The sequence below is a fragment of the Cololabis saira genome, chromosome 2 (assembly GCF_033807715.1).
Source record: "Cololabis saira isolate AMF1-May2022 chromosome 2, fColSai1.1, whole genome shotgun sequence".
Classification (NCBI taxonomy): Eukaryota; Metazoa; Chordata; class Actinopteri; order Beloniformes; family Belonidae; genus Cololabis; species Cololabis saira.
In genome coordinates, this window is record NC_084588.1 from 43,053,372 (window position 1) to 43,072,760 (window position 19,389).

The following is a 19,389-nucleotide window of genomic DNA, read 5'->3' on the forward strand; positions in this document are numbered from 1 at the left end:
AAAAAGGCCATACTGCTGAACAGCATCTTTGAAAGTTGTCAACTACACATCACTTTCACTTCACATTCATAATGTTTACTTTAGATAAAGCATGGTTAATGTACACATTCATTTTAATAACATTGAAATGCACTTGTTGAAGGTTATTTCACATTGCAGTGATAAGCCGAGGTGATGTGGAAGCAACATCCTGATAGCGTTGGATAAGGGTGGAGGGCTTGTCGTCACGGTTTTAAGAAACTGTCTTCTCTCATTTTCACCTCTCGTTCATACATGTTTTTAGAAGAATCCCATGGTTCTGGGCGGGTCTGTTCAGCTACATGCCATGCACTCACATTTCATCAGATAGAAAGCTCAAATTCACATGTACGCTATGAATGCACACATTCACACATTACTTAAAAAGCACATAAATATGACACACATGGTTTGATATTAAAAGGAAAAAACATGGTTACTTCCCTCTGTTAAAGTTTCACACAAAAGAAATAAACAAAATGAAGATAATACTTGGATATTCCTACTGCAAAGACTCAATGTTCCTCGCTCGGGAAAGTCAGCAGACCTTTATCCTGATGTTTAGTTAATCATATTTGAGATTTTTGCTCTTGATATGATCTTTGTATTAAACTGAATCCAATTTTATTTGTCTATCTGGCAGTCTCAGAAGCAGTTCCTTAAGAAAGGTTTCCTGATCTCTGAAGATTTCTTGATCTTAATCTGACTATCTCTATTCCTGCTATTTAGGAGGCAGCAACCTGAAATCATTTAGCTATTTTCACATAACCTGCTGTTGTGTATAAAGAGAAACTATGTCAAAAATAATCATGGAGTCAAGATAATGAAATACATGTACAGTACAATATGTTATATGTTTGTCTTCATACAGACGCGGTGTGCTGCATCTCCATGAAAGTAGAGGCATCGACGACTTGGGCCTACCTCGCTGGGACTTGTCTCTGTGCTTGGTTGTGGTGGTTTTCATCCTGTACTTCAGCTTGTGGAAAGGCGTCAAGTCTTCGGGGAAGGTACAAACCTGGGTCACCAAATAGCAGCAGTGGTTTTCTTGAACTGCGATCATATTATGCCAGTTAATATCTGTAGAATAATTTGAAGTCAGAGTTAATACAGAATTGCAGTTGTCTAAAGGTGAAACAACAAACTCACGGACTAGTTTTTCTGCATCACACCAAGTTAAGAATGTCCATATTTTTGTCATGTTTGTAGCAAAGGTAGATAAGATAAGATAAGATAGTCCTTTATTGATCCCCAGAGGGGAAATTGGGGTGCTAAAAAGGTTGTGCGAAAAAGGTTGCTCAAAAACATGATTTGTGTGATTTAGATGACAAATCACAGATTCCTCACAATAGATGACATCCAGAGTTACCAAAAAGAAACAACTTCTAAGGTGCAAAGACAACAAATTCAATCTTATGTGAGTTTAACAGAAAATTAGCAGTCATCCATTTTTTTAAAGAGAGAGAGAGAGAACGTGAAAATAAGTGGCACAAGTACAAAACCCTGTGGAACACCATAGCCAACTCTGGCATATGATAAGATAATAATGTGGACAATGTGGTTTCAGAACATGTTCAAGCCTCAGTAACAGAATGTTGTAATCAACTGTATCAAATGCAGCAGTGAGATCTGAGGCCATAGGAAGATTATTGGTGGCTTTTTGGCAGACTCCTCTCTCCTATCAAACAAAGAAATGACTTGAGTGAAAGTACTAACACTTAGATTTTACGATTCTGTCAATATATCATCGCCTTCTTCTGTGTATGAAACTGCATAAATATCTTTAAAAGCTCGATAAATCACAAGCAAAGCAAGCACGCTGGTTTCCTTTCTTTGTATACAATGTCAACAATGATCCATATCTGTTTATTGAAAGAATGTCTCAGTGGCCGGGGGTGAAATGTGATTTATCTGTTTGTTCTCTGTGTGTATTCAGGTGGTGTACATCACAGCTACCATGCCCTACGTCGTCTTGTTTGTGTTGCTCATCCGGGGCATAACTCTTACAGGGTCTATGGATGGCATACGAGCTTACCTCCACATCGACTTCAAGCGACTCAACAACCTAGAGGTCAGAAGCAGCTGCACCCCATGATTGGGAGTGACATACACTGTATTACTAGTTTAAAATCTTCTTAAAGTACTCTTCTTTGCTGGACACATCTTTAATTTTGTTTCATTTGATGTCTGTTATTTCTTTTAAATTTGTGAAGTCCAGTCTTTTTGGACTGGATCCGTTCCCGCGACCCGGGAACGGATAAAGCGGGAGAAGATGAGCAGTCTTTTTGGTCTATCTTGGATATTATGAGAAGTATTAGTGTTTGGATAGATTTAGAGAGCATTAATCTGCATGAGGGAGTGTTGCATGTTATGGGAGGTAAATGCTAGATTCCACTGGTGACTCCCTCTCTGTATGTATACACAGAATGTGCAAGCTTTGGAAAAATATTGCAAAACATGTAACTTACATGTTTTGCAAACAAGAACCAGCAGTTACTGTATGTGCTGATAAACATGTACTGTATGAGTAAATGGGGATATATATCTCCCCAAGAAAACAATGTAGCTGGATAAAACTGTCCAGTAATCATTCATGAAATACTAGAAATTCGATCTCTAAGGATGTGGGGTACTTTCATGTTGATCCATTTCAGATGGGGAAGTTCATAAGTTTTCTTTTTCTCTGTTATGTTTGTACTACTGTAGGTGTGGATTGATGCTGCCACCCAAATCTTCTACTCCTTGGGAGCAGGATTTGGTGTGCTCATTGCTTTTGCCAGCTATAACAAGTTTGACAACAACTGCTACAGGTAAGGTTATACTCTATGGATCCCGCTGTTTCCAAGCAGCCTCCGCTTTTTATTTTGTAATTGGATAATACAGCAGAGGTGATACTAATCTGTCCATCACACGCCAATGTCAGACTGAATGAGGACAGATAAAGTACAGGCCAGGAAGGATTGCCAGATAACAGCCGACGGCTGCATGTTGGCTGCTTTGTAGTGGAGCTGCTCTTCCTCAAAAGAAAACGGGCATGAGATTGTGAACTTTACATATCCTTTTGTTCATTAATAGGTTGTGGTGGCATTAATAAGAGGCAGAACATATCCTGTTGGAATGCCAAGTCTTAACAGTGGTTCATGTTATAAAATACAACATGTCCAAGTTTACCTGGTGGCAATAGTGTCCCTCCTTGTATTGCCTCCAATGCCAGACTGGATCACTTGGTCTTTTCAATTAGTATTACGCATGCACTGCAGCCAAGTGGGAAGATTTAACCTTTTTTTTAGCAATTTAAATTAGCAAATTAAAAGAAGGTTAAAAATAGGGCTGGGGATCGATTCAAATGTCAAGAATCGATTCGATTCCGATTCTTAAGATTCAGAATTGATTATCAAGATTTGATTCGATCCGATTCGATTCGATTCCGATATTGATTTGGGTTAGTTTTATTAAAATTGTTTTTTGAGCTGTTGCATGAATTATATGACTGTAGTTATGCAAAATATTACTACTAGTATTATATTGAGATTAAACAGCAAGTATTGGCAGCTAATGATGCTGTAAGGACCAATCAGCTCCCAGAATGCTGATAGAACTGCTTTCAGAAACATCATGTGGGTCAGAATTACCAAACAGATCCAGGGCAGCAAACAGAGACGGATGAAATCGGTTTTAATTTTTCCCACATTCCGTTTTTATTTGTTCCATTTTCGGTCTAATTTGGTTTTTAAATTTTTGAGAATTTAGTTTTTAGCATTTTTTGCAAATGTAACCCCAAGACAGTGTATAAAGTAATGAAATATAGACAATTTATGCAATTATAACCTAACACTTTAAGGTTTTCATACTTTTAAACATATTTAAAGGCAAAAACATGGCACCAGTTATTTTCGTGTCCAACAAAACATTACTTTTTTGGGGATAAACAAAAAAATAACCAAAAGTTGTAATGTAAAAAAAAATTTAAAAAAATCGATCTTTAGACATGAATCGATTTTTAGGAATTAATATGAGAATCGATTTAGAATTGGGAAATCGATTTTTTCAACACAGGCCTAGTTAAAAACAGCAGTCTAGAGGAGCATCACTGGTACTGTTGGATAATTGGTGTGCTGCTGCTGCAATCAGTAAGAAAACATGAAACTCGCCGCAAAGTGGCAAACAGACCATGTGCTTACCGGTACACGCTTCAAAATCTACCGTGACATTTATTTTCAATTAACTAAATTTGAGGATTTTTTTTTTTAATTAACTCTTTTTTACAAAAATAACTTATCTTTTAAGTTTTATTTAGTTTCATTTATAGCATTTCTTAGAATTTTGAATAATGTATATATTTATTTACAGAAAAGATTTTTTGTTTTCAAAAACAGGGTTAAAAATGAATTCCAACTTGAATATATAGTGAAAGATATACTTAAAATCAAATGAAACTGCCTATTTAAAAATGATCACTATCTTGGCATCTTCGTTGTCTCACAAAGGCACCAAGGCTTTGTTTTTTTCTTGACCTTGATGGTAATTTGTCCAATTATGTTTATGTGTTTGTGTAGTGACCTGAATAATCAGTAAGTAAAGCAAGAGACATTTAAAAAAAAGTTCACAGCACAATACAAAAAAGAAAAAAGAAAGAAAGGATGTCAAATGGAAGGAAATGGTTCATTAAGAGGTTTGTGCTCCCTAAGCCCAGGAGGAGGCTCGGGTCAAGTTGACCTTATTCATTCTGTCAATAGCCACAGACCAGAACTCTAATTACAGATGAAACCACCAACCAGGGAGAGAGAACAAAACCTTCCGCTTCATCAAAAGGGTTTGCCTGAATATCAATCCATGAAACATTTGAAATATGTCATACGGGGCATTTTAAACAGCCGTTGGTCTATTATTAGACGGTAAAGTGGCAATGAAACAATGTCCAAATTAATTATTTTAAGCCTCCTACAAGACTGAAAAATGTAATTTTGTTTAAGTGATAGTGTATATAGGGTCCCTAAAGACAAACTGAAGGGATTTTAACCATGTATGTGTACAAAAATGTATAAAAAGGACAATTTGTGCAGGCCTCTTCATCCAGTCGCTCATTTGTCTTTTGCATCTTGTGAGAATAGTTGACATAACATCTCTAGTCAGTCTACCTATGACTTATGGTTGTTTTAACTCCGAAATGTATTTAACTTTACTTAAAAAACAGCAGCACTGACTTTAGCAGTAGTTCAATACTTTTCACAGAAACTGTTTAATATCCGATTAATCCTAATCGAATCCTTGGCCATAGTACAACAGAAATCAGATGATGTATTCAAAAACAAACTGTTCCAAATCCAAAGAGCTTTTCAACTTCTCATGCTTGTGTTTTCTTCACATAGGGATGCTATCTTGACCAGCACCGTGAACTGCGTCACCAGTTTCTTCTCAGGGTTTGCCATCTTCTCTGTACTTGGATACATGGCAGAAAAACATAATGTAAAAATAGAAGATGTGGCTACAGAAGGTGAGTCATGGTTTTCCACATCCAAATATATATATATATATATATATATATATATATATATATATATATATATATATATATATATATATATATACTTATAAAGGTCTGGCTTGGCACTATATGATTATCTTCAAGCTGCATATTGATGGCTCTTATCCATCAAACTTACAGTGGTTATGTTCAGTGATGGAAGATTTGATCATTGATGTGCATTTGAAAGTCAATCATTTGTTGTACTACAGGGGCAGGTTTGGTATTCATCATCTACCCGGAGGCGATTTCTACACTATTCGGCTCAACATTTTGGGCTATAGTGTTCTTCATCATGTTGCTGACTTTGGGCATTGACAGCTCGGTGAGTAACGTTGACTTTTGGGTCCAAACAGTGATGTGTGAGGAAAATAAAAGCCTCAACACATAAGAGGTAGTACATAATACCAGGGTAGCTGAGTTAATAAAATCATTGAAATCACTAAATATTACTGAAAAAAGATGCTTAAGTAAGCTCAGTTTTAATTTAAGTTTAATACTTTAAGACAAGTGGACACAAACTAAACTATCCGATATAAATCTTTGATTGCACTGAGATTCAGTGGGGCTTGTGTGGGAACTAATCCATTATTTGAATATTAATTAATGTTCAGAATGTTTTGTCAAGCCCCCTAATCAGTGTGAGTCTACTATTTAAACACTGTCAACACAAGTGGAAGCAATGCCTAGTTGTGCTTTGTGGTTAAGACAGAAAGAATGGAAAGAGTATATTTCTTGACGTGAGTGCAGGCATTCAAAGACTGCAGTGTTGAAAATCTTGTCAAACTAAAGAATCATAAACGTAGCAAAACTTCTTTCAAAAGATATGTGGTCTCAGTTTTTTATAGCAAGTGTTGTTTTCCTCTCCCATTGGCCGATTCCTCTGACCCAGCTGCAGCTTATTTGATTATTAAAAATCCATTATCAGATATATCTGTAACTGCAGTTTGGTTACGCAGAATAAAAAAAAATAAGTATTATCTACAACAAAGGCGTGATCAGTTGTATTACATTTCCATTATGTTATTTTTACAGGTTAACATGTGATTTTAGTTGTCTAATAAAAGACAAAGCCTGGTATATTAAACTAATAAAACTGAGGAAAATCTATATTTGAAACTTGATGCGTAAAGTAGGAAGAAATACAATAAGATGAGATCACAAGATGTAACAAGTGGAAATATGAAATTATGAATAATTATACTGGATGTAAATCTGAAACATCTGCAATCTTTGCTTAACATATCTGGAGATGAAGATATATCGGAATTAGTGAAATAGCATCTTCAAAGAAGTGGATGTAAAAACCCTAAAAATCTTTACCATTTAAAAAAGAAGAATTGGATTATAAATATTTACAACATCATTTTAATGTACATTATAAAACATAAATAAAATATAAAATATCTGTAGTTGCTGAAACTGATTAGACACATAGAATGAGTTTATTGTGTACTGTTGAAAAACTACCCTGGAAAAAAAAAAGTTATCTCCAAGCTTCATGGAAATGTCATGCAATGTTTTTTTCTGTCCTCCTTCATGCAGGTATTTCATTTTTCATTTTTGCATTGTTACGAAGAATATATGTTTAGTACAACTTTTACTGAGGTATAAGTTCATACCAGCAGTTTGTCTACTGTTGTTCCCCTACTGCAGGGTGGATTAGCCCAAAGTTTGGTCTGTATTCAGTCATACATATCATGTTGATGATATCAGCCTTTTAAATTCTTCATGTAAACAAAGTGTAAATTCAAGGCTTCAACCCTTTCCTTACTAGTTTCTTAATTTGGCTCACTTTGACACGCCCGTGCTTACGCAGAAAACAGTTTATCTGTAATGAGGGGAAAGCTTCCTCACTTCTGACCAGAGCTTAGAAAACAGGGCTACCTTTACTGTACACATACCATAATAGTGTAGACAATAGTATAGAAAATCCCTGTGGGTTTGTGATGACGCTGGTGTTGTGATGTAAGTTTACTATAAATAACATGACATGGAAATAAGGTCCTAGAAGCCCAAATAACTGTAAGTGTTGTTGAGCAGAGAATATTTTCCATTTCTTGATTTTTCCATCTTTACAGGCAATAATTGGCAGTGCAGCTGTGTCTTTGACAGGCAGGTCAAAGATGGAGCTGCACTACATATTGCCTGAATTTTAAAACTAATTATTCTACACAACATTTGTTTCTCAAACTTTTTTTGTTAATTAAACTGAAACTTTACACTATAAGAACATATGTTATGTTTTGCCAAATCTCAACACAACTGACACCCTTCACTCAGTAAGTCCAAAGGTGACGGTAAAAAACTAACTTTTTAGCTTGCGCTCACTTTTAACTGAATAAAGCTTCCTGACTGTTTTATTTGAATCCTGGTATGTGAAGTTATGCTCTCCCGGTTAAAGTCTCTGTGTCTCTTTGTGTCTCGCAGATGGGCGGCATGGAGGCAGTCATCACCGGCCTGTCAGATGACTTCCAGATTTTGAAGAGAAACAGAAAGGTCTTCACCTTTGCCACAGCCTTTGGAACATTCCTCGTTGCCCTCTTCTGCATCACAAATGTCAGTACCAGCTCTTCTAATGTTGTTTTATTTATCCACTTATATCATTCATAAACATAAATAAATGTCATAAATGTGGGTTTGAAATCATTTGATTTAATAATGTTCTGAAAGCTCGGCAGTATGTAAACATGATGAATGAGAGGTCTCATGACCTCACTCCAAAACAAATATATAAATGACCAGGATAAGCACTGTGGCACGAACTGTTCTAATTTTAGAATTCAATTAAAGCTGTGTCCAAGAAGCCAACATTTAAATTTCTCTAAGGTCCGTATTCATTCAAATGAACTCGGCAGCAAGGAAACACTTTACTCATTACACGTAGGTAAAGTTTGGAGATAGAAAGATTTATAAAACATCATGTCACTGATTCACACTTTCTTTTCTTTTCTTTTCCTGAATAAATCAAAAACATTAGTGAAAAAATATTGTTTTCCTTCTGCGTGCAGGCTTTTTATGGACAATATAGACAGAATTTACAATACAAATGCTCACTTGTGCAAGAAATATCGCCATGCATAATGTGAAGACCATCCTACAAATATGGCGTGAAATCAGCCCAAAGTCCATGACGGTCCATTATATGACTTAAAGTGTGGCAGATTCTTGCAGGTTAACGGCACACAAGGGTCTACTTGTGTTCAAGAGCGAAAATGTACATAGGGGAAATGAAGTTAGGCATCTAATTTTCTTTCCTTTCCTCCTCCATAGGGTGGAATCTATATTCTTACCTTGTTAGATAAGTATGCAGCAGGGACATCTATACTCTTTGGTGTGTTGATCGAGGCGATTGGAGTGTCATGGTTTTACGGTAAGGAATTCAGTATGAATGATTTTACGCTACATGCTGCAGCACCTATACTGCTGCAGCCACTACATGCTGGTGTTAACAACAAAAGTCATTTAACTTGACATCAGAAATGACAATAAACTGGTCAAATGAAAACCTGACCCGTTAAAACACTCAAATTTGTTCCAATGTAAATAAATTAAACCAATGCAAGTTGAAAACTGAAGTCAAAAGTAATAGAATTAGTTACAAATGTGGATATCTGGTACAGTATATAGAAGACTTTTTTGGAGTTCAACAAATCATAATTGAATAATACATTATTTATCCCAAGGGGAAATTAAATTGGTCCAGTTTTTCAAATTACTTTGAAATTTACGTAAGAAAAAAAAAAAAACTGAAATTAAAATAAACATGAGCTGTTGGTAATCTAAGATGTAAATGTCTGATGGGATGACTTACCTGCAATGTGTGTGATGTAATTCCCCGGGGATGTATGTTAAGTCACAGAAAAAACAAATGTATTTACTATTTTTTGCTTATACAAGCAAAAGAAAATGTGTTCTTTTTTTTCTTTTCTACTCTGCTTCCTCAAACTTCTAAATTGATGTCACTCACATGTAATCAGGAGTTAAATACATATGGTTATGGTTAGAAACATATGTAGGTGAAGGAGTAACAGCCTTTAATTGTATATGCTGTACTGTGGTCTCATGGATGGATGTCACGCTGCACAAACAATCTCATAACATCAAATAATGCTTCATTTGGAAACGTCGAGAAATGTAAGCATTTAACTTTTCCTGCCCTCTGCAGGTGTGGATCGCTTCAGTGAAGATATTCAGCGGATGATGGGCTTCAAGCCAGGACTTTACTGGAGGCTGTGCTGGAAATTTGTCAGCCCAGCTTTTCTGCTGGTAAGAAATCAAAGACACAAACATTTTAGCTTGTTATCCCAAGTGCTGATAGCTCAACCTGACAACCCGCCGAATCAAACACAGATTCAACATGTTTGAATGAGAGAGAGCTCTGGTTCTGATATTTGTGTGTATCTTCAAGAGACTTGGCAGGTTGGAGTGACCTTGAAAAAGCTTCTCAAAAGGAATGCGTGCAAACTTCAACAAGAAGCGCGCGGAAATCCAGAATGATCTCCGACACTGATAACGTCACTAAAGAAAGAAAAAAAAAACTTTAAACTATTGCTTCTACTTCTAAAAGTGACAGAATATCATGCATTTTGGCTTTGTTTTTTTTTTTTTTTTTCCTATGAATAGTAATTATATGACGCTGTCTAATGGTCTCTGGTAAGAGCCTGATTTTTTTTTCAAAATTATTCATTTATTTGATTTTATATCCCCTGAAACTAAATATTTAAATTAACAGGTAGCACTTTCTCTGTATTAAATTACTGAAGTGGTACCATGACACAGAATCAGCTGCTAAAGTAAACCAAAGTAATGCTATAAGATTCACACCACAGAGGAAAAAACACTCACTCACCACCACAGAAACCCCGTTTCATCCCCGGCAGTAAAACCTGTGGTCTTTACTCTGGTGGATAGTGGGAAAGGGGGAAGATAGTCTGAACCTTGGTGGAACTCTGGTCAATTCCTTGCTGGCAGGTAAATTTGGCATCATTGGAGGAAGCAGAACTCTGTTTCCACTATTATCCAGGGCAGGGTGTAGACAGCCATACGCTTCCTATAATACAAATGACTGTCTACACCTTGGCCTGGACGGCAGTGGGAGTTTGCAAGATTCGGATGAATGTGATTGCACATTGTGAGAAAAAGTATCAAACCAAAAATATAATGCTATTGTTTATAAATGAATCCTACTGTAGGTTTCAAGCTATTGTTCTCAATCGTAACTGTGAGCAATTGTTCCAAATAGAGTAACATATTCTTGACAAAAATAGAAAAGAAATATCAAGGGCATGTTTTTTTTTTTAAGTGGAAACATTGTGCTGATAAAATGAGAGTTGGGAACACGATGATCATACAGGGTTAGGGGGATGCAGATGTCGCTTCTTTGTTATTGCCACAAACGGTGGAACGGATGAACAGATGGATTAGAGTTATTTTGGACACCAATTCTACCCAGCTACCAATAGAGAGCTTGCCATACCTCTTGCTGTACAGACAAACTCATCAAACTCACAAATACAACTGTAAAAATTGTAGATGGATTTTCATGTGGCGCATGACATTTTTCTGACAAACATGCCTCTTTTTCTTTACCTTACCTCATCCCGTCACAGTTCGTGGTGATAGCCAGCACTTTGACGTCATCGAGCCTGAAGTACGACGACTACACGTTCCCGCCGTGGGCCAACTATCTGGGCTGGGGTGTGGCCATGTCCTCCATGCTCTGTGTTCCCTTTTATGCCATATACAAGTTCCTCAGTGTCCCGGGGACTTTCAAAGAGGTCTGTATCAATCCATGTTTGTTGTGGAGTGTTAAAAATATGGAAATTAAAGATGTTTTAGAGGCACTTTACAAGGAGATGTATTAAAATATCTAATAATGTATACTCATTGTGAAAGGTGATGTAAATAACTTGTTATTATGTCTTGTTTGACAGAGAATAGCCTACTGCATCACTCCAGAACATGAGCACCATTTGGTGGCTGAGGGAAATGTGCGGCAGTTCAAAGTAAGGGTTATCTGCTTAACTGACAGTATTATGTTGGAAACAATATGAAATAGCATTTAAAAGCAGTCTTTTGCCTTTGTATTGAACTTTTTTCAGAATTAAGCAAGATAAAATGCAGTTTAATGGCAACATTTTAGGGCGCAGGGCTTTTTGAAGTTTTACTTGGACAAACGACAAACAAGGGCCGGGTTTCCCAGATCAGTTAAGTAGTTCTTAACAGCGAAAGACTTCTTTCAAACCTTCTTAAGGAGCCTGTGAAAGAAAATCGCGTTTCCCAGAGTTGCTCTTAGCTTAAGTATGTCTTTCATTAAGAAGGAAATGAAAGATGCTGCTGACCCAGTCTTTACAACCATCTTAGTGAACAAAGACTCACAGATCCAGCCGCGTCAGGCAAATCAATATCACACCAAGCAATGAGATATTAAAACAATGCACCCCGCACAAATTTTGATCTATTTTATACTTTAGATTTATATTGTTTAGCATTTATTGGTGACAGCAAAGGGGAAAAAAAAGAAAAATTAAAGCTGCAAGCAGCGATGAACGGGCCCTCGCACTCAGGGCCACCGCCCCCCATTAGCATATCAGAAATGACACCACCCACGACTTCCTATGTCAAACCATTCAAAAGTTATAGCAGAAAAAAGGGACAACCAATCAGAAGAAGGGGCGGGGCTAATTCAGGCCAATGAAGGTCAAGGACTCCATACAGAATCTGATGACACCACCCACGACTCTCTATGTCAAACCATTCCAAAGTTATAGCAGAAAATCGGGACAACCAATCAGAAGAAGGAGCGGGGCTAATTAAGGCCAACGAAGCTTAAGAACTCATTACAGAGTCCCATGACATCACCCACAACTTCCTATGTCAAACCATTCAAAAGTTATAGCAGAAAAAAGGGACAACCAATCAGAAGAAGGGGTGGGGCTAATTAAGGCCAATGAAGGTCAAGGACTCCATACAGAGTCCCATGACACCACCCACAACTTCCTATGTCAAACCATTCAAAAGTTATGGCAGAGAAAAGTGTTCTAGGGGGCGCTGTTGAGCCGTTAGGCCATGCCCATTAATTAGACCCTCCAGAAAAACGCGGGCAAAAATCCTTGATTCTGCGGGCTAAAATCATTGATTCTGCGGGCTAAAATCATTGATTATGCGATTAAATGTGCGGGTTTTTTATGTGCTTTTATGCGGTGAAATTGCGGAATATGCTGAAAGTTGCGGAATATGCGGGAAGTTGCAAAATATGCGAAATATGCAGGAAGTTGCGGATTCGGCGCTGAGCTCTTCCCTCTCGTCTGATCTGAGGTCGAGGAGAAAAAAAAAAGGAGAGCGCAGGTGGAGAGGAGAGGAGAGGGGCGGTCGCAGCCCGGGGGCCGGCCGTCTCTCTCCTTCCAGCCCGCGGCTCAGTGCTCGGGTGATTGCCGGGCGCACCGGCGCGACGAGGGGACGAACCAGAGCTCAGTCACCCCACGCGTCCGCCGTCAAGATCCCCCAAGTGGATGGGAGCTTGGCCGGCGGATGCGTCCGCCTCCGCAGGCGCAGTGGTGCGCGGTCAGCGTGGATCCTGAGTCCCCCGGCAGCCGCGCCCCCCGCGCAACGGCACTCTCTTTTTCCCCTCACCCCCGCGGGTGAGAGCTGCTGTTTGGGGGGTGGCGAGGGGTGCGGAGGTCCCCGGGCGGGTCCCGCACGTCGCAACCAGGCGTCCCGACATCACTCACAACACTCCCCCCTTTTTCCAAACTTTATGCGAGAATGTGCGGCGATGATGCGGTGAAATCAAGCGAGCCCCGCATAATCCCCGCATAATTCGCATATTCAGCGCAGACATATGCGATCATCGCGGGAAATATGCGCCCTTTCAGGAATAAATTTATCCCCGCGTAATCTGCGCCATTTGGCTGATTATGCAATGAATTCTGCGATCGCGTAATCGCGTTTTTCTGGAGGGCCTAATTAATGCAAACCGTGAAATATCAAATTTATCGCCAAGTCTGTCTTGCATGAAAAATTTGGTGACTTTTGGAGAACTATCAAATATGGACCAATCAGATTTCAAAATGGCCGACTTCCTGTTCGGTTTCGGCCATGGCTCCAAGAGACTTTTCTTTAAGCTGTGCCATGATACAGGTGTATAGCGATTTTGGTGCATGTACGTCAAACCGTATTGTGGGGCTTGAGGCACAAAGTTTTCCGGGGGGCGCTGTTGAGCCATTTTGCCACGCCCATTAATGCAAACCATGAAATATCACATTTATCGCCAGTCCTGGCTTGCGTGCCAAATTTGGTGCCTTTTGGAGAACTATCAAATATGGACCAATCAGATGAAGGGGGGGTGCGCTTGTTGGCGTCTAGCGTCGCCACGGTAACACTTTTGAAAGAGAAAAGTAATGCGTGTAGTCGCAGGATGGAGACGCACATTTTGATGTATAACACATCTGGGTTCACGATACGGTTCGGGCCGTATTAATTCTCGAAGGAATGGCATATATTGCTCCAAAATTACGCGATTAATTCAGAATGTTCAAAATGGCCGACTTCCTGTTCGGTTTCGGCCGTGGCGCCAAGAGACTTTTCTTTAAGTTGCGACATGATACAGGTGTGTAGCGATTTTCGTTCATGTACGTCAAACCGTATTGAGGGGCTTGAGGCGCAAAGTTTTTTCTGTCTAAACCAATCAGATGAAGGGTGGGCGGGCTTTTCGGCGTCTAGCGTCGCCACGGTAACGCTTTTGAAAGAGAAAAGTAATGCGTGGTGTCGGAGGATGGAGACGCACATTTTGATGTATAACACACCTGGGTGCACGTTACGGTTCGGGCCGTATTAACTGCCGAAGGAAGGCATAAATTTCGCCAAAATGACACGATTAATTCAAAATGGCTGACTTCCTGTTCGGTTTCTCGACATGACGCCCAGAGACTTTTCTTTAAGTTGGGCCATGATACAGGTGTGTACCGATTTTCGTGCATGTACGACAAACCGCATTGTGGGGCTTGAGGCACAAAGTTTTCCGGGGGGCGCTGTTGAGCCATTTTGCCACGCCCATTAATGTAAACCATTAAATATCAAATTTTTCGCCAGGCCTGACTTGCATGCAAAATTTGGTGACTTTTTGGGCACGTTTAGGGGGGCAAAAAGGCCTTCCTTTTGTCAGAAAAATAATACAAAGAATTCCTACAGATACAATAGGGCCTTCGCACTGAAGGTGCTCGGGCCCTAATAAGGAATAACAAGTGTGTTCCTGTATATGCTTTATGCATTACGCACAAATAAAACGATCATCATGAATATCATTTATTTGATAATTTGGCTGCTATACAGCATATTCTCGCTGCAAATCAACCGCGTCACCGTGCGCGAAGCAGAACTGTTTATATGAACGCATTCGTGCGTCAGTACTTCAGTCCCCTGGACGTGCTGTCGGACCGGGCTGTCCAGGCAGCCGGGACACCGATCCTCCTGCCGTGCCCGAGCCCGAGCACCTACACCTGTGTGATGACAGGGAAGCAGGGATCCTTTGATGAATCGTTCATTACAGTCTCAAATATAATCAATGGTGTCGGTTTATATTAAAGAATCTTTTTGCCCAGAAGAAAAAAGAGCGAAGACAACGACCCATAACTAATTTCTTCTCTTGAAAAAACCCACCTGCACCGCGGCTTTAGGATAAAAAGACGCTTCAGAGTCGGGATGCAGCAGCTCAGAAGAGCAGTGGAATACGTGCGAGGCGGTGCTGATCTCCGCAATTAGAAGCCGTCTATAATTGTAAAAAGAATTTCACTTTTCACGGGTTCTTTTTGGAACATAACCCCTATGAAAAACCAGGGATTGCTGTAATTCCACGTTGCGATTTGCGAAACTCGCCTTCTCTTGGCTCATGACAGCTCATGTTTTTGAACGCACACACACGCCCACCACGTTTCCTCCCGGTCTCTGCGTGTGGGGAAAAAAAGCCTCACTGTAGCCAGAAATAACGGAGTAACGCACCGTTTGGATGAAAAAGGGTCATTGAATTATATTTATCATCTTAATTTTTCATTATAACGCACAGGCAGCAGTGAATTAGTGCGTTAGGTAGCAGTGCTGCGTGTGAAAATGCGCTGATAGTGATCGGTGATCGATTTGCCTGGCATCGATTGATTTGGTTTCAGAACCGGACAGCTGCTCCAAAGAGCTTCTGAAAGAGCGAAACTAAAGGACGGTGTTAAGAAGTCATCTGGGAAACATCCGTATCTTAGGATTCTCTCTTAGTTCAAACCTTCTTTGAACCTCTCTTAAATCCTTAAGAGAGGTTGGATCTGGGAAACCCGGCCAAGGTCATTATCAAGTCTTTTCGATAGCATCCTTAACAACTGTGCATTGCCACACAAACAACAGGGAATGGTAAAAACAGACTGCATTATGGCATCAAGTCACAAAACAATTATGGCTTTATTTTGTTTTCCAGCTCCAGCACTGGTTGGCCATTTGATCACGAAATACCCAGAACTCTGCCATCCATCATCGGAGCTCCTGCGTGTCAGTGGCTGGCCGGACAGACCAGGAGACCAAGACTCCAATCTCTCTTCTCTCTGCACATTTACCACACAAGCTCTTTGTTGTCAACAGTGGCTTCAAGTGCTTTGATTTCACAGTTATGTTGGGTAACATTCTGCAACCATTCAACAGTTTCAGCTCATTAAGGGGAGGCACCTCTGGGTGGTAAGAAAAGTAAAAAAAAAAAAAAAAAAAAAAACAAGCAAACAGTTACTTCACATTGTCTCTACATTTGATTTTAATGAAACAAACCTTTTATTTGATGGTGAGATTATAATTATCTCCGGTAATGGAGATTAAAACTACATTTAGAACCAAAAAAAAAAAATAAAGAAATCATATTCTCCTTGTGTATTATTATACAGGGCACCAAAATATTCTTCTTAAGGTGAATTGCTATATTAATGGGTTATTATAGGAAAGAAGTATTTTATTCTTTGTTGTTCTGTTAACACAGTGGCTTAAATCTGTCAGTGCCTTAAGAAGTGAGACGCTCCATGTTTCCTACAGTCCTAACACACAGAAACGGATAAATTTAGTTGACTCAGGAACCAATAGAAATTAAAAAAAAGAAAAGAAATAAAGTGCATGACGTCTCTTTGACATTACCATCAGAGAGTTCAAACTACTTTACAAAGACAAAACAACAACATCCAGATATAATGTTCTTTGTGTCACAATATATTACAGAAAAGGGAATAATGACACAAGCATCATGCCAAAGCTTTGAAACATTAGAGACGTTTGGGTTGTGAAAAGCTGGTCTCACTGCCAAACCTCAGTGTCAAAGGAAAGACTAATGTAGAACTTGGTCAGCGTCTAGCTGCCGCGAGGGAGAGAAGAAAAAGTCACCAAAACTAATGGCGTTACTGTTACGGACAGTTTTATATTACTGTTGTGTGGTTTTTACTTTTCACTTATCTGTTCAGTCTTATAAGGAATATTTGTGGCTTTTCCTCCAAAGAGACATAGAGAGAAAGGAGAGCGATAGCGTGCACATGTATGAGTGTGTGCTTGTGCGTGCACACCTGTAACCAAGGGGGTTTTGTTGCCACCATTCAGTTTTCCATTGATATATAGTACATGAAGGACTGAAGAATGAAAAACGCTTCTATCATTAAACTGTACGTTCATTATCAGGATAACTGCACGGCAGCAACCTTTGTATTTTCATTTCAAGCCTACAGAAACGTGGTGTTTTTCATCACCACTGAAGTGCCATCCTATTCTTTAAGGCGTGACATGATCATCTTTGTTCTGTTTTATCCTTTTTTTTATTTATTTGTATGCAGTTGAATTTAACTTTAAATCACAACAGAACATCCTAATAAGAGGAATAAAGCCACACGGAAAAAAGAAAAAGAGTGGAATATATATAAGAAGACATGAAAGTATAGAAATATATTCTTTGGTATAAATATATTCTTTTGTTATATTCAATCTTGTATTTATCAAATTGTTTATAGCAAATTGTGAATGTAAAGTATTTTAAGCGTATCTGTCAATAGTCATAACATGGTGTTTGATGTATAGCTAAGATAAAGTATTTAGAAAGAAAATATTCTTCAATGTAACGCTGGGCTACTTTATCATGTATGAATGTGAACAAATACACCCTGGCTCTCTGGGGCCATGTTTACAGAAATCCTGTGTACAATACCAATGTCCTGTGGAACGTGAGTGACAACCGTCTATGGAGAAGTCTGAAATATTCACAATATCCAAATAAAACATTTCTCCTACACAAGTTTGAAGACCGTGTGCATGGATTTAATGTTGTCAACAAAGTGAATAAACCACATATAGCTTCCTGTTGAAGCGGGGCCTTTGTTAGTCTATTGTACCACTAACATACAGATATTGATAGCCACCTTCTTTTGACCTTAGCTTTCCCATCAAGGCTGTTCAGTGTTGTTATAAGATGCACATCCCTATTTTTCATGCTTTTTAAATAAATGTGAAGAGGTCCAGAGGCTATGCTGCTATGCTAATGTGAAGGAAAAAGTACACAATCAACTGGTCCATTGCAGTTCTTGAAAAACGGATAAATGCAATCTCAAATCAACAAAAACACCTGATATATTACACCATGCAGACAGTCATCTGCCAATCAGACAATCAACTGACTACTTTTTACATAATGTGTGAGTACATGTTAGACAGAGAAACAGCACTGCTGGGGTTAAGAAATAAAAATGTGTTAATACTTTCAGTGTCATAGCTCTAAAAGTAAAAAAGGTTGTATTATAAATTTAGTCCATTTACTGAGACTGTTTAAAAAAAAAGTGATGTCAAAATTTAAGATATGAGGGAATTATATATATATATATATATATATATATATATATATATATATATATATATATATATATATATATATATATATATATATATATATAAATAATAAGACGCAGGCTGCCATACCCTGACACTAGACAGCAAATGTCATTTTGAAACATGGGACACATCAATGAAAATGACAATTCAGAGCAGAGAGTGGGCTGGGATAATTCTATTTGTTTCCTAAATTACTCATTTTCAGACTGAAATTGTAACATATAGCTACACTTATCGATTTTGTCTGGAAATGTTCAGATGAATCTGGAACCACAAAGCTCTTTGCAATGTTTATATATTCCTTCACAATTCAAAATTATAATAATAGGCTTTGGTTTTTCACATCCAGCTTAATGTGTAAAGTGTTTTACTTGAAATAAATGTACTATAGATCTAGACTGAAATTACAGGCCAAATGCAAACGTACCGAGATCATAGCTTAACAGGATTCAGCTGTGACAAACAGATGTCACAAATAGATATTTTGCAACAACATCAGTGATCATTGTGCAACTGCATCAGCTAGGTATGTGTGTGTATTTTCAAGATTAAAACCTGTCTCTTCCTTAATGGGCATTTTAAAAGTTATGAAGATGAGGCTTTTTTGCCCTATTTGCAGATGACAATGACTGAATTACTCCGATTCCAGATTTTGAACTGCCTTTTTAATGTTTTCATATATTTTTCGATTTTCAAATAATGAAACACATCTTATTGAGATAAGTTAACAGAAATACTTGTTACTGAGACAGTGGAGATAATTTGAAAAAGAAATCAGTTAAAGATGCAAGCAAGTGTGTTGCAGTCAGAGTAAATGTACCTCAGGAAATTCATATCAGAGTATTATTTTTAAGTTAGTTACAGAGATTAATGATACACTTTTGCAAACGTATCATTGTTGTAAGCCTTCCTAATCGTATTGTGGTTGGTTCATGTAAAACAAGGGACAAAACTGCACATTT

At 38.4% G+C, this 19,389-nt stretch overlaps 1 protein-coding gene across 1 annotated transcript in view; it reads left to right on the plus strand.

Moving 5' to 3' along the window:
* slc6a2 (solute carrier family 6 member 2) overlaps positions 1 to 17,844 on the plus strand; it is a 28,196-nt gene extending 10,352 nt beyond the window's left edge. The window contains exons 5-15 of the mRNA XM_061745949.1: positions 890 to 1,028; positions 1,955 to 2,089; positions 2,725 to 2,828; positions 5,388 to 5,512; positions 5,755 to 5,867; positions 7,973 to 8,101; positions 8,816 to 8,915; positions 9,711 to 9,811; positions 11,155 to 11,322; positions 11,479 to 11,550; positions 16,002 to 17,844. Of these exons, the coding sequence (XP_061601933.1) occupies positions 890 to 1,028; positions 1,955 to 2,089; positions 2,725 to 2,828; positions 5,388 to 5,512; positions 5,755 to 5,867; positions 7,973 to 8,101; positions 8,816 to 8,915; positions 9,711 to 9,811; positions 11,155 to 11,322; positions 11,479 to 11,550; positions 16,002 to 16,025 (1,210 nt within the window). The 3' untranslated portion in view covers positions 16,026 to 17,844. The remainder of the gene's footprint in view (positions 1 to 889; positions 1,029 to 1,954; positions 2,090 to 2,724; positions 2,829 to 5,387; positions 5,513 to 5,754; positions 5,868 to 7,972; positions 8,102 to 8,815; positions 8,916 to 9,710; positions 9,812 to 11,154; positions 11,323 to 11,478; positions 11,551 to 16,001) is intronic.
* The last annotated feature ends 1,545 nt before the right edge of the window (positions 17,845 to 19,389 follow it).